This window comes from Vanellus vanellus, assembly GCF_965231255.1.
Source record: "Vanellus vanellus genome assembly, chromosome: 13".
Taxonomy (NCBI): Eukaryota; Metazoa; Chordata; class Aves; order Charadriiformes; family Charadriidae; genus Vanellus; species Vanellus vanellus.
The window spans coordinates 9865593-9886804 of NC_138918.1; the positions used below are offsets into that span (position 1 = coordinate 9865593).

The 21212-nt window shown below is 46.9% G+C and overlaps 2 protein-coding genes across 2 annotated transcripts; both read left to right on the forward strand.

The window, feature by feature from the left end:
* Nucleotides 1-1094: 1094 nt before the first annotated feature.
* Nucleotides 1095-2141, forward strand: LOC309677407 (inositol 1,4,5-trisphosphate receptor-interacting protein-like 1; the record flags this gene model as incomplete). Its single annotated transcript, XM_082490204.1, has 1 exon — nucleotides 1095-2141. The coding sequence occupies one exon, from the start codon at nucleotides 1095-1097 to the stop codon at nucleotides 2139-2141; it is 1047 nt and encodes a 348-aa protein (XP_082346330.1).
* Nucleotides 2142-4941: 2800 nt separating this feature from the next.
* Nucleotides 4942-5988, forward strand: LOC309677408 (inositol 1,4,5-trisphosphate receptor-interacting protein-like 1; the record flags this gene model as incomplete). The annotated part of the gene is made up of 1 exon (XM_082490205.1): nucleotides 4942-5988. One exon carries the CDS (start codon nucleotides 4942-4944, stop codon nucleotides 5986-5988), a length of 1047 nt encoding a protein of 348 aa, XP_082346331.1.
* Nucleotides 5989-21212: the final 15224 nt, after the last annotated feature.

Sequence of the window (21212 nt, forward strand, 5' to 3'; positions counted from 1 at the left end):
AAGTACCTCAGCCTTTTCCTCAGCCTTTGTCGCTCTGTTTCCCCCCGCATCCAATATGGGATGGAGAGTCCCCTTCGCCCTCCTTTTGTTGTTAATGTGTTTATAGAGACATTCTGTATCGTCTTTTACCGCAGCAGCCAAATTAAGTTCTAGCTGGGCTTTGGCCCTTCTAATGCCCTCCCTGCACAACTTCACATCATCTTTGTAGTCCTCCTGACAGGCTTCCCCCCTCTTCCAAAGGTCATAATCTCTCTGGTTTTTCCTGAGCGCCAGCAAAAGCTCTCTGTTCAGCCAGGCCGGCCTTCTTCCCTGCCGGCTCATCTTGTTGCACGTAGGGATGGCCTGCCGTTGAAGATTTCTGGGCCCTGGAACGCCCAGCCTTCCAGGGCTCCTTGGCCCTTCAGGACTGCCTCCCAAGGGACTCTGTCAACCAGGCCCCTAAACAGGCCAAGGTCAGCCCTGCGGTAACGTCCAAGGCAGCAGCGATTCTGGTAACAACAAGCCTTAATTCTCCAAGAATCAAAAACACTCTCATTTCACGATCGCTAGGCCCAAGATGGCCTCCAGCCATCATGTCACCCAACAGTCCTTCGCTGTGCGCAAACGACACGCCCAGTGGGGCCCCTTCGCTCGGTGGCTCACCCAACAACGGTGATGCGGCTCTGCTGCCTGTGACATCACAGGGGCGGGTCACAATGCCTGGGCCTTCATCAGGCAGCAGAGGGCACGGCTGCGGCAGTGCACCTCGAGCCATCGGTGAGTGCACACGCCCGGGGGGGAGGCTGAGCTGGACGGGGGCCGGGAAAGGAACGCCGGACCCTGGGGGGCGTCTCACCCTGCAGTGAGGGTCCAGACGCTCCGGGGAGCACCTTGGGCAGGGCACCCTGCCACCGCTGGGGTGGGGGGCCTCCCAGCTCCCTGGCCCCCTCTCCTACCTGGCCCCAGGTCCCTGCAGCTCCCACCCACAGCCCCCCCAACTGCCGCCAGCTCCCTCTGGCCAGGCCCCACTGAGAGCCCTTCTCTTCCTTCTCCTGCAGGTCTCGGCTGTCTTTGTCTCCCTCGCCTGAGTTGCGCTGGGCATTGTCCAGAACGCGATGCAGACGGGTGAAGAGCTGCATGCAGCCATGCACAGGCTCGTGCAGCACCTCGCACAGCAGCTGAGCTGGAAGACGACTCAGCTGCTGCAGGATCTAGAGCGGATCTGGAATCAGAACGGGGCGGCTGTGAAAATCCTGCTCCTGGCCGCCTTCCAGCAATGGTGGTTCTGGGCCACTGCTCTTGGGGCAGGAGCCCTGCTCCTGCTCCTGCTCCTGTGGCTCTGCTGCAGGACCAGAAGAAGGAGCCGTAAGATGGGAAGCAGCTGCCAGCGGGGCAGCCCCGGAATTCAAAACGAGGAGGACGAGGTGGATGACGAAAAGGTAGAAGAAGACGAGGAGGACGAGGAGGACGAGGAAAAGGTAGAAGACGACGACGATGACGACGACTCTGGGGACATGTGGGATCTGGGCAGGTGTGTGGGCCTTTGCATCCAGTGGCCAGTGCCATACATGGCCGACACGTGCACGTTGGTGGAGGAGCTGGTAGACGAGCTTCTTAGTGCCTGCCAAAGACTTCCCGGCAATAGCTTCAAGCCAAGGCTGCAGCCAGCCATTGGGGTGGGCTGTGTCTACGAAGGGTGGAGTACCCAGGAGGGCAATGTCCTCTACCAACTGCTCGTGCCCCTGCAGCCTCCCCCCGGACACACCTTCTGCTTGGAGCTGGGCACCACCAAGGACATGCTGACCAGCACCTCCGGCCTCCACGTGCACCTACAGTGCATGTGCATGTGGGAGCTACTGGTGCAGGACGTACTATGCTTCCTCCACCACAGCGAGGATGAGCTGAAACGTCAGGGCCCCAGCCTCCTCAACACCCTTTGCACCAACTCGTACTTAGACATCGAGAAAACCGCCTGCTGGTTCCAGACGCTGGTGAAAGACGCATGGAAGCTTATGCCTCGGTCCCGCCGCTGGCAGCTGACGGTGCTGCCTGCTACACGCTCCTGCAGGCTCCAGCTACACAATGGAGAGGGATCCCTGTCCATTGAGATGATTTTCGGCGTGCAGCTAGGCGACTCGGACTACTTCCAGAGCCTTGAGTAGGCAGAGGCCGGCTTTACCCCCAGCACAGCCTGGCAGGAGAGCTGTGATGTGACCGACACGCAGTTCATCAAGCATGGCCAGCACAACATCCTTCCCCCCGCCCCCCAGAACTGAGAACTTCTTAGAGTAATAAAGCAGTCAGTGCTGTACTGCAAACTCTTTATTCTGTCCCATCCTGTTCAGTGTGAAGTGCTGTTAGCGTCTCCTTGGATCTCTCCTGGGTTTGTAAGAGCTGTGATGGGACTCCCACCAGAGCTGCTCCAAAACCGGGACTCTTCTGCAACATCCTTTCACTTTGAATAACAACTAGTTCTTTCCACAGCCGCTGGTGGCAGTTGCACCACCTTTAAATCTCCCCCCATTGCTCCGGGCCCCTTCCAAGCCTCCTCAGCTGCTCTGACGCACCTGCCGGCCCTGGTGACTCTCTTCACGGCCATAGCCTTCACCTGGTCTAGGAAACCCCACCAGTACCCTGCCATCCTCCCCTCTGCTGCAGAACGTGCCCGTACGGAGCCGGTCGCCTCAGCGAGTGACCGCTCGTGGCTGTTGAGCCACCCTTCTATCTCCTGACCTTGCTCCTGGCCCTGCCCAAGCCTCCTCAGCCGCGCTCTCTGGCCACACCAGGGTATGACCTGCTCTCTAGCCCTCTCAGTCCCACAGCAGTCGCCTTCCTGGCCTTTCCCACTCTCTCCCAACAGTTCACCTTTCTGATTAAGTGCCCGATTGTTAGAAGGCGGAAGGCCTGAAGGAAAAAAAAAAAAAAAAAAAAAAACACAAAAAACAGCTGTTAGTGAAGAAATCAGCTCTACGATTGAACCTAGATCCATGCTTAAGTGCATGCGATAGCTCCGGCTATTCAACTGTCACAGTTGCTGAGTAATTAATGACACCTTTGTATCAGAGGATATAAAACACCTGTGGATTTCTGCATTTGGATCCTATTTTTCCCTGTGGAGTTCATTACTTCAGGGTGCACTCAATGCCCACATCCAGATGATTGCTAAAGATATTAAACAGAACTGGCCCCAGTACCAGGCCCTGGGAAACACCCCTTGTGACCGGCCACCAACCGGATTTAACTCCATTCAACACAACTCCTGGGGCCCAGCCATCCAGAAGGCTTTTTACCCAGCAAACAACGTCAAAGGCTTCTCTAAAGTCCAGGTAAACAACATCCAGAGCCTTTGCCTCATCCACTAAGAGGGTCACTTTGTCGTAGAAGGAGATCAGGTCGGTCAAGCAAGACCTGCCTTTCATAAGCCCATGCCGACTGGGCCTGATCACGTGGTTGCCCTCTATGTGCCGCGTGGTGACACTCAGGATGATCTGCTCCATTACCTTCCCTGGCATGAAGGGCAGACTGACAGGCCCGAAGTTCCCCGGGTCCTCCTTCCAGCACTTCTTGTAGACGGGTGTCACATTTGCTCACCTCCAGCCAACCGGGACCTCCCTGGTTTGCCAGGACTGCTGAGAAATGGTGCAACGTGGCTTGGGGAGCACTCCCGCCAGTTCCCTCAGTACGCTTGGGTGGATGGCAGCCAGCCCCAAACACTCGTGTGCATGTACGTGGTGTAGCAGGTCGCTAACCATTTCCCCTTGGGTTATGGGGCTTCCTTCTGCTCCCTGTCCCCATCTTCCAGCTCAGGGGGCTGGGTACCCCGAGGGCAGTCGGTCTTACCGCTAAAGACCGAGGCAAAGAAAGCATTAAGTACCTCAGCCTTTTCCTCAGCCTTTGTCGCTCTGTTTCCCCCCGCATCCAATACGGGATGGAGAGTTCCCTTCGCCCTCCTTTTGTTGTTAATGTGTTTATAGAGACATTCTGTATCGTCTTTTACCGCAGCAGCCAAATTAAGTTCTAGCTGGGCTTTGGCCCTTCTAATGCCCTCCCTGCACAACTTCACATCATCTTTGTAGTCCTCCTGACAGGCTTCCCCCCTCTTCCAAAGGTCATAATCTCTCTGGTTTTTCCTGAGCGCCAGCAAAAGCTCTCTGTTCAGCCAGGCCGGCCTTCTTCCCTGCCGGCTCATCTTGTTGCACGTAGGGATGGCCTGCCGTTGAAGATTTCTGGGCCCTGGAACGCCCAGCCTTCCAGGGCTCCTTGGCCCTTCAGGACTGCCTCCCAAGGGACTCTGTCAACCAGGCCCCTAAACAGGCCAAGGTCAGCCCTGCGGTAACGTCCAAGGCAGCAGCGATTCTGGTAACAACAAGCCTTAATTCTCCAAGAATCAAAAACACTCTCATTTCACGATCGCTAGGCCCAAGATGGCCTCCAGCCATCATGTCACCCAACAGTCCTTCGCTGTGCGCAAACGACACGCCCAGTGGGGCCCCTTCGCTCGGTGGCTCACCCAACAACGGTGATGCGGCTCTGCTGCCTGTGACGTCACAGGGGCGGGTCACAATGCCTGGGCCTTCATCAGGCAGCAGAGGGCACGGCTGCGGCAGTGCAGCTCGAGCCATCGGTGAGTGCACACGCCCGGGGGGGAGGCTGAGCTGGACGGGGGCCGGGGAAGGAACGCCGGACCCTGGGGGGCCTCTCACCCTGCAGTGAGGGTCCAGACGCTCCGGGGAGCACCTTGGGCAGGGCACCCTGCCACCGCTGGGGTGGGGGGCCTCCCAGCTCCCTGGCCCCCTCTCCTACCTGGCCCCAGGTCCCTGCAGCTCCCACCCACAGCCCCCCCAACTGCCGCCAGCTCCCTCTGGCCAGGCCCCACTGAGAGCCCTTCTCTTCCCTCTCCTGCAGGTCTCGGCTGTCTTTGTCTCCCTCGCCTGAGTTGCGCTGGGCATTGTCCAGAACGCGATGCAGACGGGTGAAGAGCTGCATGCAGCCATGCACAGGCTCGTGCAGCACCTCGCACAGCAGCTGAGCTGGAAGATGACTCAGCTGCTGCAGGATCTAGAGCGGATCCGGAATCAGAACGGGGTGGCTGTGAAAATCCTGCTCCTGGCCGCCTTCCAGCAATGGTGGTTCTGGGCCACCGCTCTTGGGGCAGGAGCCCTGCTCCTGCTCCTGCTCCTGTGGCTCTGCTGCAGGACCAGAAGAAGGAGCCGTAAGACAGGAAGCAGCTGCCAGCAGGGCAGCCCCGGAATTCACAACGAGGAGGACGAGGTGGATGACGAAAAGGTAGAAGACGACGAGGAGGACGAGGAGGACGAGGAAAAGGTAGAAGACGACGATGATGACGACGACTCCGGGGACATGTGGGATCTGGGCAGGTGTGTGTGCCTTTGCATCCAGTGGCCAGTGCCATACATGGCCGACACGTGCACGTTGGTGGAGGAGCTGGTAGACGAGCTTCTTAGTGCCTGCCAAAGACTTCCCGGCAATAGCTTCAAGCCAAGGCTGCAGCCAGCCATTGGGGTGGGCTGTGTCTACGAAGGGTGGAGTACCCAGGAGAGCAATGTCCTCTACCGCCTCCTCGTGCCCCTGCAGCCTCCCCCCGGACACACCTTCTGCTTGGAGCTGGGCACCACCAAGGACATGCTGACCAGCACCTCCTGCCTGCACGTGTACCTACAGTGCATGTGCATGAGGGAGCTACTGGTGCAGGACGTACTATGCTTCCTCCACCACAGTGAGGATGAGCTGAAACGTCAGGGCCCCAGCCTCCTCAACACCCTTTGCACCAACTCGTACTTAGACATCGAGAAAACCACCTGCTGGTTCCAGACGCTGGTGAAAGACGCATGGAAGCTTATGCCTCTGTCACACTGCTGCAAGCTGACGGTGCTGCCTGCTACACGCTCCTGTAAGCTCCAGCTACACAATGGAGAGGAATCCCTGTCCATTGAGATGATTTTCGGCGTGCAGCTAGATGACTCAGACTCCTTCCTCGGGCTTGAGTAGGACACCCTGTGGATTTCTGTGTTTCGACCCTGCTTTTCACTGTGGAGTTTTTTAGTGACTGCAACCAGGTGGAGAGAAGCAGGCAGCACGCACTTTCTTATTAAGTGCCTGATTGAAAAAGGCCGAAGTCCTGAAGGAAAAAACCCAGCTGTTAGTGAAGAAATCAGCTCTACAATTGAACCTAGATCCATGCTTAAGTGCGTGTAATCGCTCTAGCTGTCGACTGTCACAGTTGATATGTAATTAATGACACCTTTGTATCAGTGTCCTGGTTTGAGGTAAAACAGAACCAATTTTGTTCAGTAACTTCGCTTCTTAGCTGGGCCTCTTCTAACAACTGAAATTAACTGCATAAGACCTGATAAGACCAATGTTTATAGCTGATGCCCAGGCATGGTATGCAGAGAGGCTCTTGCTTATACTTATTGCCATAACAGCCAAGGCCAACCAACTTTGTTATTTGCCACGTTGGAGGGTCGGAAGCGGAAAAGCATAGTGGGGTCCCACCTGGAGGGAGGAGCGGACAGGACAGGTGACCCAAAACTGACCAACAGGGTATTCCATCCCATCTGCCTCATGCTCAGTATAAAAGCTGAGGGATCAAAGGGTCACGGGCTTCTTCCTTCAATGGCCGACGTCTGAGGAGGACTCTGTTTGTCTGTGATCCCGATCCTGAATCCAGATCCAGAATCCAGTTCCTGTCCGTCACTGAGTCCAGCCTGGGACTGCCCCAGTGCCAGCCGGTGACGTGATTGTCATCTCGGGAGCTTGATACGGTTTTGTATATATTTTTCATTATTTCTTTTTATTTTATTATTAATATTTCATTAAAGTAGTTTAGTTTCTTCTAAACTCGTAAGTCTCTTTTTCCTCCTCTGCCTCTGTCTTTGTAGAGGGGTAGAGGGGAGCATCTGTCAGTCCCGTCTGGGGTCCTTCGGGTCCCCAGTGGTGGATTTGGCCTAAACCACGACAATCAGAGTATATAAAACATTTTTGGATTTCTTTATTTCGATCCTATTTTTCCCTGTGGTGTGCAATACTCTTTATCTTAATCCATATGACCCTACTGGCGATTAACTGTTGCTATCATAAAACCTGAGCATGTCCATCCTGTCTTTTTTAGCTAAAAGTGACAAGAGACAAAGACCACACTCTTGGATCCATGGTTTAGAGATATTAATATTTTAATTAGTTTTTCATTTTTCACCTTCTTATTGTAGATCACTTGCTTCTTTCACTTGTAGTCTTTGTGGCAAGGAACTCCTACCTTTTCTCTTTGTTGTTTCTGGCCTAGGGAGGATTTGCCCATTTGTGGACACCAGTTGTGGTGTCCCTTTGGGATGATGTCTGGCCTTCCTGTGGTCCTCAGCAGCTAGTCTTGCTTCATATCAGCCTGTAACTTGCTTACAAAGCAGGGGGGAACATCAGAGAGATGTCAGTAAAGCAGAACTTACCTCCCAGCTGCTTGCTCTTTTACCATACCTGATGAGTCTTTTTTATGATAATAATGCTAAGAATCTAAATAAAGAAAACAAATTAATAAGAGGATGAAACCTTGTTGTTAGTTAGCACATCCATTTATAGCTGTGAATCCTATGCTTTGCTGTGGTATTACCAACACATACGCAGCTCTGTTTCACCTATAAAGCTTTCCCTCTGTGTACCTGTTCAACATCTAAACCAGAGATTCTAGCTTTGGGGATCATCAATGGAGAAACAGGAAGAGAAGCTATAAGGCCAACAATGCCTTAAAACAAAATGCAGTCTGATTCCATGAGGTTTGAACCAGATTTCATTTTTCTCCTTGATTTCTCTTCCTTTGCCTCCCCAGTGCATGTTTCCTGCAGCTGTGTGTTTAGAGTTGCTGAGATGATGCTGCAGTTATGTCAGAACCAGGACAATTGCATAATCTATCAAATTGTCTCTCAGTGACAGCTGCCCAGTAATAATAAGATTCCCCTCAGAAGTCAGGAGAATAATCCAACCTTTATTACCAATGGCAATAAGGAAATGCATGGCTCAGCTTTGAGACTCTGGGTCACCAACCAGGAGGAAAAATTTCAAGCATTTCCCAAAAATAAAAAATGCCTTCTAATACAAGTGCAGAGACTGCAGTCCCGGTGATCCATTCACATTGAGGGTTTTTCACTTATAAAATAACTTTAATGCTCAGTAGAGATTGACCTGTGTGAACTACATTAAAAAATTCTGAAGGGCGGTGGAAGACAGGAATCCAACCTGAACAACAATTGTTCTTTTAAGCGGGATCTTCAGTGCACTTTATTGGCTTTTAACCCCCACAAACTTATGGCTTCCAGGATTCAATTTCCTCCAGCAGGTATTTGCGTTAAAGCAATACCTTTGAAAAGGAAGGATATGTTAAAACTAGTGCCATTTCTGAGCATCTCACTTTTAGGAAAATGTGAGATTATACAGGCACAGTTCAATCCAGTGGATTTATAAAGAATATTGGCCTGATTTGAAAAACACTAAATACTAGCTGCTCCCACTGCAGTTTCACCTAGTCGTTCAGTTGTGGAGGTAAAACTGCACGTCACTGCTAGATCCTTAGCTTTCCTTAGAAAAAGGGTAGATTATTTAACTGCTGCAAATATAAAGTTGTGGCGCCTGGTTTCATAAATCTTGACCCAAATTTGCACATACAAGCAGTATTTGGCACACAGGCACACTCAAGTTTCAGTAGCTTAGCAAGTACTGCATGTGGGCTCAGTCACGGGATTCATTTATGTGCAAGCTATTAACCCACAGCTACAGCAATCTGATCTAAGTTTATCCATCCTTTATTCCTGAACTAAGTCTGCCTCCCATTCGCCACGGGCTTTGAGCATGCCGATATCTCTGGGGTCAGCTGGCGGGTGGTAATTCATTAGACAGCTCTACCCCGCCTGGGTGTGCAAGCCTGTGGATGTCTTATTGTGTCTCCACCACAGCTGTGGTGAGGAACACAGCTCTCCCGCAGGCATCCCGGGATGCTTTCTCAGTGCTGGCTGCTCTTGGTGCATTGACCCCCTTTGACAGTGCAGGCGATTGCTCTCAGGTTGAGGTGCATTTGTGCGATGAAATCTGTAATCATTATAGACTACAATCCTTTTATTTTGCAGAAGTATTTTAATTTTTGAGCTCTTCATTTTGCCTTGTGTTCCCTTGCCACTGGCAAGGATGAAATTCCCTGTTTGACAATTATGCACTCGTGTGCATCACGTCTGTCCTTGCAATGGAGAGTTGAGCCAGGAATACTGAGCCCGCCGGGCAGCGCCTTTCCAAGCGAGCATCCCTCTGCACTGAGTCCAATACTGGCCTGAAGCTGCCCTCAGAGTTACTCAGACTTTAAAGAGTTAGGCACTATTTTTAGCACAGTAGCCATGACCAGGGCTTCACACTGCTCGGCACCAGCCATTCACACCAGGAAAAGCTGTTCAGAGAAACATTCAGCATAGCCAGATGAGGCAGAAGAATAGGAAAAAAAAACCAACACCCAGCAGTGGCAGAAAAAGGTGAAACGACTTGCCCAAGATCAAGCAGCAGCTCGACAGCAGAGCTCAAAACAGACCTCACATTTTCTGTTAATTCACAGCACAAGTACTCAATCTCTTGATTTCCTCATGTACCTTTGTTCACGAGACAGTCTGTAATCTTTAGCAAAATAAGCATACAGGTGGTTAATTAAAAAGCTGATGCCTTTCACCTTACATTTTAGCATTTCTGTGCTCTATCATCTTTATTATGGTGAGGTTAATTTAAAAGATTAAGTAAAGGGTCTGAAGAAAAAAGTACAATATTTGAACAAGATCAGAAGATAATTTTAAGAGTGTCTGTTTATGCAACTTTTCATCTGACCTTCAATGTTTCTTAAGATCTTTAGAAACACAGTCTTCTCTTTATATGTCTGTATTAAAGCCAGACAAGGTGTTCATTGAATCCAGCACACAGGAAGGTATTTAATAGCAGTCTGCAGATAAATCTGCTCTCCAGACCTGCCTTGCTATTTATTAAAATGTTAGCTCAGTTATAATGTCATTCAAAATTTGAAATTAAACCATTACAACTGTGTGATCACCCTAATTAGGAACACTATTGTCAGTGCTGTTACTTGAAGACTACCAGTATTAAAAAAGAAACCTTTTTAACAAAAGTGGACCGTAAAAGTTTCAAGGTCTGATCTCCTTAGTGGAATTAAGAAATACACATGCCTACATGCATTGCATACACCAACATCTGAGAGTTTCTTGGAAGTCCCTTGATCTTTTGGTCAGTTTCCCTAAACACATTGCAGCTGGTACATCTCTTTCCCATCTTAGTTCAACACTTGTCTGGTCAGATTCACAAACACTGATCATTAATATGTTTGAAGCCCCTTTGCAGACAGACATGATCATGCCACCTACTGTTTCCCCTCTACAGATGTCATGAGAGCCCATCACACCCCCTGCAACTCATGCATCCCATGCTCTACCTCTGTTTCTTTCATTCTTAAACCTGGGGCCCTCCAGGGCTCTGCCATCTCCAAACTTCGCTCTGTGCACTTTGCTTTGCAGCAAAGCACAAATCAAAGCATTCCTATCATAAAGATTTAAACTGGTCCTCCCTCCAGTTCTCGTTTTGGGGCACTTACGTATAGTGCCATATGTGAATATTGGCATTGGTCCTTTCCTGATAGCATGTGTCTGCCATCTATTGGCATGTCTATATGGGCAGATGCAGGCAGACCCAGCTCCTCCATGATCATTTGGATTTGTCCAGGTGCAAATCATCTCTAGTGCTGCAGCTGTACACCACTGCTAGTGAAGCTGTGTCCCCAGACAAGCTGGTAGGGAGGGTGACATGCAGAGAACCTGGCTTCCCGCATCACCAGATTCCTTCTGCCTTCAACAGCTTGGTCCACTGCCACAACTCACTGGCAATGAAATTTCAGAAAACATATGCAAATATTTACTCTTCTATTTTTAAACTGTATTTGGAAATAATAAACTGCATTTTATGTATATATATTATATATATATATTTGAGTTGCATTTTACATACATGTATGTGTGTGTATATGCACACATGTATAAAGGCTTGCTCTCCTAACTTAACTCAGGCACAATCAGTGCTAGTCTCCTGATGTGCCCTGCTGGGATGGCTTTCGAAGCTTATCTGAGTCAGAATGTGTTTGGTTGTGCATAGCAGTGGGTTAATGAACGCGTGTGACATCTCAACCAGAAGTCTTTTGCATCTAACAACTTGGAGCATGAACAAAAGACCCCAGGTCTCCCTGTACCTACCTGATAGGCTTGCTCTATATTGAGGTCAACATCTTGGTTTGTGATCTCTTCTTCCTATAATTTTACCCTCAAGGCTTTTAGCACTAGCACCTTCTTGAAGAGTGATTCTGTTAAATGAGAATTTGTCAGTAAAGTGGGTCTATTTTCAGCGTTTTCATTTTGGCATTAATGTAATGCCAGTTTTAGTTAACTGAAATACCACAGGCCCATGTTTCTCTACTGCAGAGCACCTCAGTGGTTAGCTATTAGTGTCGCAGTATGTGCCGTGATTGACTAGAGTAATTCATCAGGGAAAAAAACCCAGAGTCTAATGCAAAGCGGCTAAGTGCTTGTATGACTTGTAGGGTGTAAGGAATCACCTGTCACTGAATCTGAAGCCTCAACACTCAGTGCAGATGACACTTCCACCCCCATTTCAGCAATTTCTCTCATCTGAAGACAGGATGTGGCTTTCTTGATTGAAATTGCAATGTTGTTATTTACATATGCACACGCACAGAGAAACAAGCAACATCTTGTGAAATTAAAGTTTGTCACTGCTGCTGTGACCATCTCTTGAGACGAATTTGCGTGTCCTTGTTCTGCTGGGATCAGCTTTTCCGCCCACAGTGTTCTAGAACTGTACCTCCTTTCCTCCCCCCAAATTCTTCTGCACAGTATATGCTCTCACTTCGCATCCTCTCAACATGCTTCCTCCCTAGAGCCACCATGCACTGTCAATATCACATAATATAATTTTCCCCCCCTGTGCTGCTCCTCAAGCTACTCTCTTAATTTCTATGCAGCAATAGGCCTGGTTTTAATACATATTTGTTTTGCATATCTTCTCTGGACCTGTTTTCACCAGTTCCCAATATGAGAATTAGCCTCACGCCCCACTGTATGCAGTCCCCAGAGCAAAGCTTAGCTGGCTTCATCAGAGCCCAGAAGATTGCCAACAGCACAGGCTCAGTGTGTGGTATAACAAACAGATGGTTCCTTTCCAGCCTGGAGTTAGAAGACATCATGAGGATGCATTACTCCCGCATCTGAAAACCTGCTGACTTCTCCATGGCAAAGGCGAGGAGGACCGACACCGCACTGCTGTTGCCCGTTCTCCCCCTGCACAGACAAAACAGGGCTTTTGCAGGGGCAGAGGATGGAGGGGAGTAAGGACAAACAGGTGCTTTTCTGGGTTCACAGCACTCCTGTGGGCTTTTAGGTACTTTTATCTGGTTATTAATTGCAATCTGTATTCGATGAATTTTTGTCCCATTTCTTCTGCTGGTATGTGGTTCGATTTTAGGCCAGATCCAGTAAATGTGTGTTTTGCTCCTAAAATGTTAGGCAGCCTAGGAGTCATAGGCACATAAGGTCCCTACATGGCATATAGGGAACCTATGGTTCAAAAACAAGCAGCCAGCATCAGCCTAGGGGTGTCAAGGGAAGTCCGGGGAACAGGGATTACTCTGAGATAATTTTCTGCCTTTCACAGGGCTGGCAGGGATGGCTGACTAAAATGCAGTCACTGGAGAATGAGAAGGTGACAGTAATCTTGCCTTACACGATGCCAGTGGCTAGAAGCATCACCAAAGGAGGGGGGTGGTATGCTCAGTCCCTCCTCCACTAGCAGGAGGTCCTCCTCCACGCAGATTAATACAAAATTTAGGACATCTTTTCTCAGGGAAGCGCCCTGGCCACCAGGCAGAGCACTGTTCTGAAGGTTAAACACTTCACACGTGCAGTGCAGCTTCCCAGCACAGGTGGAAAATAGACTTTCTTCCTCCTCTGCCTGCTCTCACACACACCCTCCCCAGAGTAACCCAGAGCCTGGAAACTGGGGGAAGGATTCGAACCCTTTTGGCACAGCGGGGCTGACCCTGCATCGGTCCATTGTCTCAGTATGACGGGGTGCTGTCACCACCACCTCCTCCTTCCAACAACCATATTTCAAAAGAAGCTGACAAGGCAGATGTTGAGCATCCCCAGGAAGCCCAGACATCCTCCCTTTGGAGCCCGGGACAGAGAAGTGCTCCATTGCTCAATCTCAAGTGGAGACATGTACAAGCTACTCAGTCCTGTCAAACCTGGGCCACTCTAGGCTGGTACACAGGCACGATTATAAGCATCCAGGAAACTTTATGGTAATAAATAACTAAAATATGGAACCTACTTCTGGTGCCTCAGAGTAAAAAGCAGCTGAGAAGGTTTTGGTTGCCTAAGATTCACGTAGTACAAATGTCTCTGTCCTCTGCTTCTCTGTGTCATGTGTCTCGCCTATCTAGATGGAAAGCTCTCTAAAGCATTGTCTCTTACCCTGTGCTTGTCTAATGATTAATGGTTTTCAGGCAGCAGTCTGTTTTAGAAAGTCTGAAAAAGGAGACATGAAAAAGGAAGTTTCTGTCCACTCTTAAATTTGGTCTGTCAGCATCTACAGATCTGAAAACTTTGAAAACCCAATTTTTGCATCATTAGGCACTTTCAAAACAAAGCAATTATGTTTTCATTAGAACTGTGTTTTGGAGAAGCCCACATTTTAAATTATTTCACTTGCCTTGGCCCAATGGTAGGCTGGATGAAACTATTCTATAAAGGTGGAATTTTCTGCAAAAAATAGCTTTAAAACATTTCAAACAGTTTGACATAGTGTACTATCAGCCTCTCACACAATGGAGAAATCAGTACATTCATCAGGAACTGCATTTCACAAGTGGGAGACATCGCTCTCCACATTTTAATCTTTTCATTTGAAACAGGAGATCTGTTCAAACTAGGATGTCATTCTATGTCACATAGAAAAATCCGTATCTGTAAATGATAAGCTCCCTGAGAGCCAAAAAGGAATTCAGAGCAAATATATCCACAAGTAGGAAAGTCAGAATTGCTAAAAAATAATCTTCTTTTCCCAAACAGGCATACATTAGACTACAAAAGGGAGAGTTCAAAGAAATTGCATTTAATTATGTCTTGCATTGAAATAAACCACTTTATCTTGAAGAAGGTGACCTGTTTACAGTTTGCACATCATCTTCAATATTCCTCCCATGTTCAACCGAATGTGCCATTTTTTTGAACAGCGCAGCACTGATTTTGTGCATAGCTTCTTGACATACTGTCTGAGTGAAACGGGAGAAATCACCATTCGCATTTCATTGTTGCAGTTTTTATTGAGAGAAGTAATATGGGGATGAAGGGAAAAGACAAAACAAGAGAACATACAAAGATTAACACTGGGAACCGATGATTTATTTGAAAGGAGATAGGACTATGAGTCCAAGCGAAAATTAAAATATGGAGAATTTCCTAGGCAAAACAATTTCTAGCTGTAATATGCACAAATGTAATCATCATTTATGAAAATGGAGCAATAGAACAGGATAGAGAACTTGACACTTTCACAGTCTCTGTCCTACCGATTTACTGAATGTCTTTATTCTCAGCAGATTTCTAAGAAAATCACTCTCTGTGCCATGGCTATGAGCTAACTGTCCAAACATGAACAGCACCAAATGCCTAGCAACAATTGTTGCGGAGCCTTCAGATGTTTAAATCAAAGTCTGGTCAAACCTCATTAAGAAAAATCTTATCCCAAAAGAGTGAATTGAAATGAGCCAAGCGGCAGTGAGAAAAGCAATTTTCCAGCACTTGGAACTGTCTGATATTGCTTTTTATAGTTGCATTTGAAAAGGTTTTATTCTCAGTGATATTTTGTTTACTTCCCTCCTGCATAAATCATCCAGGCATTTCATTGTCTGTTTGGATGCATTTCTTCAGCAAGTTGTCAGACAAGTGTGGGTGCAAAATGATGGCCCAGGAGAGAGGCTATGCTTGGAAATGTCAAAGCCAGCCACGCAAGGAGACGGTATTACTTGGCATTTCATTCATTAGAATTGCTATTCATGGAGATTTCCAAATCCCAAATGTTAAGCAAGCATCTATTTAAGGGGCACTGGTGGTCCATCTTAAACAGCTGATTTTTTTTTTTTCTAAATGATGTATTTGTTAGTGCTATGGTGATTTCAATGATTTCACGTGACTCAGATGTCCAATTAGCTCAGGAACATGCCGTGCTATCTTTAAAGAAGGGTTCACCTGCAGAAAAGACACTGTACAAGCTGCAGTTTGGGAAGAAGGTAGGCAGCTCCCTCTCCACCTCCTTCTCTTATTCTTCATTTGGGGAAACAACCTCCCATGGATTTCTTCAGTGACTGTCAACTTCCTTATTTTGCAGACTATGTAGTGCCTGAAATGTGGCCAATGTGCTACCATAGTCAGCGATGAAAACAACAGGGGAACTGGAGTAAAAATTTCACTCTCTTCTCGTTCTCGCTCTTTTTTATACACAGCCATATCATTTGAATCAGCTTCATCCAGTCTTCAGACATAGTTTAAGACATGAGTGAGTAAAAGTGAATTTAAGTCACATTTATTCTTCCTTGATCGCAGCCTGGCTTTAGGCCAGTCCAGTCATCTTCAAGTAGCTATTTTTAGGCTCTGCACCAGCTCACGCCTTGAAGCAGTCAACATGATATGACAAACATTTTTAAGATCTATCAATAGAAAGTTATGCACATTCTTTGCTAAGAAAGAGCATACAAACCCAATAGCCCAATAAACGACTTTCAGAAAGTAATTTTCACAGTGTCACTAGAGGGATTTGAGAAGAGGACCTGGTAGAATTATAGGGAATGTTGATAGAATATGGATTTTTCTACTCTGAACTGCTTGTTCTCCTGTGAACAAGAAAGCTGAGACAGAACCAACAAGCACAGTCAGACAGTAGACAATAAAAGACAATGTTGGTCTATTAATGAAAAATTAGACAAAACCACAGGGAAGGATTATTTAATGAACTGTCAATAAGCTGTTACTGATCACATGTTATTGATCACAAGGTGAGGGAATGGCTAGAGTTATTTGGCAGACAGCAGGCATATTTGAAAGTAGTTTTGTCTTTATGTTTTGTTTTGCATCTCATCCCCACAGACTAATTAATTCAAGGTTGTTTTGGGAAAGCAGAGAAAATCAACATTCCGGTACTTTTTCTCTCTGTACTACAGCAAGGTGTTATGAAGGAGCTGTGGAGGCACAGCTGGGGGTCTCAAAATGCTGGTTTAAGTAGACATTCACAAACATGGAAGTTGAAGCTGTGTACAAAGTCCCAATCAGATCATTTCTGATGCCTCTCAAAACACAGACTGGGCTAAACACCACCTGCTGCCTGATGAACTAAATAAAGGAATTGATTTTTACCACTAAAAATCAGCTTCCCAGTGGCCAAGATTTCATTTGTGTCACAGAAAAAAAGCAAGGTGCAGATTTGATACAGATGCTCCATGGCTCACACAGAGAGCTCATGGTACATTTCTAATCAGCATCCACTTTTCCCACTGAACTGAACATCTTCATTGCCTGTTGTCAATTCCAGGTACCTCCTTCCCAGCACATCACTATCTCGTATTACAAAGACACGCTGGTTTTAATTTGCGGCATTTGTGAAAGAGCTCTTCTGCCTGCCTTGGGGCAGCAGCGCTAATGTGTTAGACTCTTATTAGAAAGATGTCAGCTTGCCACCATCTTTGAAGATGACAGTTTATACAGCGTGTTGTTGCTGAGATGAAGACCCCTTGCAGCTCTTGGAGAAAGCTTCTTCCAACTCAGTAAAATCTGTGTGTATGAGAGAGAATCAAGGACTTGAGTAACCTAAGCAGGTTGTTAGACAATGCTTTTGGTTTAGGAAGGTGCTGAGATACTAACTTTAGGTGTATGCAACCTTTTCTTGGGATTTCTGATATGTGTAAAATTAGTCACAGTGCTACATCCCCTTAGGAACTGGAGCTAGAACATGTCTGCCTTCTTTTCCTAAAGGCAGAGATAATTAGGTGTTTCCAGTACAGAATTTTGCCACTGGGTCCCTGATACGTTATGGCTAAGTTCATGGAAACCTGTGCATCAGAAGCATCCTCCAACTGAGCCAGGCTTTCTGACAACTAGCAAGTGCACCAAAATTATGCAGATTCAGAGGACCTCACAAAACCAAGTGGTGGGCACAAAACTGGTAGATGAACTTCAAGATGGATATATTTTAGGTGATACATCTAGGAAAAAAGAATATAAACCATGCTTACATGAGGCTGAACTCAGAACAGGCACTGACACCTATGGAAAGAGATCCTGGAATCATCGGCAGCTGGGGCAGACAAAATCAATGAAGAGGGTGAATAAAGTGAATACAGAGCTGTATTACTAAATCGAAGTAATTATACAGCAATGAACAACAGGAACTGGCTGCCACAGGCATTTGTGGACACTAATAGTATTAGCAGGATGTCAAAGGGATAAGACAAATTCCTGCTCTGCAGGTGTCTGAGTGGATACTTGGAGGACTAGGTAGGGACAAACCCTCAGACATCCTAAATACAGCAACTGGGAGTGCCAGGGATACAGGGGAATGGACTGGGGGATGTGACCATTTTTATGTGTTCCTCCTATATAGCAGTTCCTGCTGTCTCTGATGGAGAGTACTGGGCTATTGGTCTCATCCAGTAAGACATTTGGTACACTTTCTTACACTATCGCTCTTATTTGGAAATGGGACAAAGACACCAAAAATTTAAAATCATTAAATAACTGACTGCACTTTTTCAATTCTTCAGATAAGTAATGGTACCAGAAGGAAACTGTTTCACTTAATGATTTGTTTATTCTTTGATCAGTCGTGTACATCTGGCCAGTATTGTGACAGCTTTCAGTTCTATATTGCAGTTTCCATCTTATTCCTGATTGATTTATTCATCTTTGCCAGTATATAAAGAATAGATTTGCAAAGCTGCTCATTTTTTCCAGTTTGTCAGGTGTCAGTCCAGCACTAACAGGGCAGCACTAACATTCAAAGCACAGGGCAGTAAATTGACATTAGACCCTAATTAATATTGCTTAGTAGAGAAGCTGAAAATTTGAATTGCTGCTCTCAGCTTCTCTGTTCCAGCCTAGAAACACCATTAAGAGCAACACTTTGAAAAAAGGCTTTGCTTCCAAACTCCTTGCTCTAATCTTTTCCAGTATGATTTTTTTGTTGGTTAATCTGAACAAAAACTTACAGTCTTATCAGCAAAGTGGTGCCTCTGACTACACTCAGAGTCCAGCACTTAGAGTGCAAAGTCAGGGATTATGAACAGTTTTTAGGTAAGCAGCTGCATTCTCATCACCTGCAAAACCACATCAGGAGACGGTGCCTTCCACGGGGTACAAGGCTGCTGCTGAACAACTGCCAAGTCCCTTCCCATTGCCTCTGAGTCAACGTGGGCATTGGGGATGCAGCTGGCTGGTGAACCAGAGCCCCACATTTATAGCTGGCCAGCTGATCTCCTCGCCACATGGCCAGCTGCTTTTAGCTCTTTGTGCAGTCCTTTCAGGAGCTCAGCAGGAGCCCTTTGGCACCATCTCGCCCAGAAGAAAGACTCCCGCTTTCCTGCAGAAAGACGGCAAGGCGCAAGGATTGCTGTCTACCTGCAGTGCTGTGCCAGCAGGAAACCATCGCTCAGCTGGTCAATGGGATCTCAAAGCTCCCAGCTCCCCCTGGGGTCCAGAGCCCTACCACCAATTATCTGCTGCTTTAAGTACTATCTGATTGTGATATTTTCTCATTTCAAATGTTCTGTTTATTAGTGTATATATTCTCTGCAGTGGCTTACCTAGAAGCAGTGCAAACATTCAGTCTCAAATGACAGCAGGTTTCTAGAGCTATACGTGAAAAACATGGGCAGCTATTTTGGTTGGTATGGATTTTAGATTGTATTTTCACATTAAGATTCCTCAAGGCTTGGGTCAAAGATCTCTTCCCTCGGCACTCCTATTCTGATTTTTGATGCATCACAGTCCTCACAATTTCTTCAGAGATGTTCTCAGCCCATTGACCCTTCAGTGTGGCTTTCTCTAAGCAAGAAAAACCTGTGTGTTTTTCCAGGGATTTGTGTGGATTTTATTGGATTTTCTGAATGGTCAAAAGTCATCCCTCCAGGAGTGTGAATCTCAATTAATTTCTGTTGAGATTCCTACAGCTGGATATTTACTACTGGTTATGAGCTACCATAATGGAGCTATATCTCTTAAGTCGAGTAAGCTCAGCTGCAGCAAAATTGCCTGAAGCACAGTGTTCGCAGTCTAATTTTCTGGGATATGAATGGGAGACCATTGGATTTTATATCCCAGGGGAGATGAGAGCCTGAAGCTCCTGAGGCTTCATGCCAGGGAGCCCACAGAGTGGATAAGAAGTGCCGTCAGCTCTGCATTGTCACAGTTCTCCTTAAAAATCAAAGGCAAGACCAAAGCCCCAGTACACCCATCAGAAATACGTGTACTCATTACGTATCCAGAATGCCAGCTCTCCTGTAACACACAATCCAATTTGAGAGCTTTTTCATAACCGCTCAAGCCATTATCCCAGTCTTACCTACCTTGTGCTGTCCTACTGGCAGCAGAACGATATGAGAGAGCTTTGATTTTTATTTGTGGACTGCTGGAGTTTGATAGTAAGTCGCTGAATTCGTGTTACAAGACACTCACACTTGTCACACGTTTGTTGCTGTACAGTCACAGGCACTGTTCAGCAACTCCTTTTTACTTGTTGGCTTTCAGACATCAGAGGTCTACCACCTGAATGAAAAAAAGGTCCTAAAAGTAAGTCCTCGTTAGAGGTGAGGACAGCGTGGACTGTGACGCACAACCAAGCAGTCCTGACTCCATCCATGCGTGGTCTCTAATTCATTAGGGTATTTGAAGAGTACCTGAAACAGATCATTGTTATTTCTGCTTCTCACAGACTTCTGTCATGTTTGTTCCCGTGACAAGAAGTTTTTAAAAAATGCTGTAGTCTGTCTGAGATTTGATGGCTCTTGAACATAAATGTATTCACAAATCTACAGACAGGATTGCACTGAAGGGCTGCTTCAGAAAACTATCCTTCTCAGTCTGTAATGAATTCACATCCAGTAATCCTCAGATTCTTATGAATTAATACTCTATAAATGATGCTGTTTCAAGATAAATCACAAGCCATCTGCCTGGCAAGGCAAACTAAAGGACTATGTGTGCAGATGAGTTCCCATCAGACTCCGGAGAGGAACGGTCAGGCAACCAGTGGTAACTCAGCAGCCTCCAAGCTTGGAACAGATTACTGCCAGAGGCTGAGCTGACAGGTCTACTACAAAGAGCCACTGGCATGAGCTTTGCCTGGACCTAAGGTCAATTGTAAACGGCAGTATATAGAAATAGCCTGGAAGATAACTTTGATATACAAGGAAAGAAATCTGGTTTTGGGGATTCCCATGTTCACCAGCCATACCATCCTTGCATTATCACTTTCTCCTCCTTGACCCTTCTTTGTTTCCAACTCCATAAGATTCTCATGAAGGAACATGTTCAATATCAAACTGAAAAGTACTTTCTAAGAAACACATTCTTTAACTCCATGGTGCTACTCCACTGCACAAAGCCTCCTCTCTCTCATTTCGGTTCCTGGGCAAAATACAGTGGAGTGCGTGGAGCTGTATAATGCAAAAGCCCAAACCTCTCGCCATTTGCAACAGCTCTTGGAAATATGACATTCAGATGGGTGCAAAATCTGGCTGAATCCCATGCTGCAAAATAGTGACTCAAAAAAAACAACCCAGCTAAGTCCAGAAAGATGGAAATAGATTATTACTCTGGGCTTTATTACCAGGCTACATGCTGCTGTGCACAATGCACTCTTTGGAAAGGCAGAAGTCAGCAGCAAGATACTCAGTGAACTGTCCCATTCACCATATATGGTTTTTTTCCAATTTTATATTGCTATCATTTTTGGAACGTGCATCTGCACAGCAAGGCCCCTCTCTTTCCAGATGGCAACTTGCCTGCTTCACTCTGGCTTCCATCTGGAAGAATTGCTTTGCATCTGCCTCCAAAACTACAGCCAGCTCA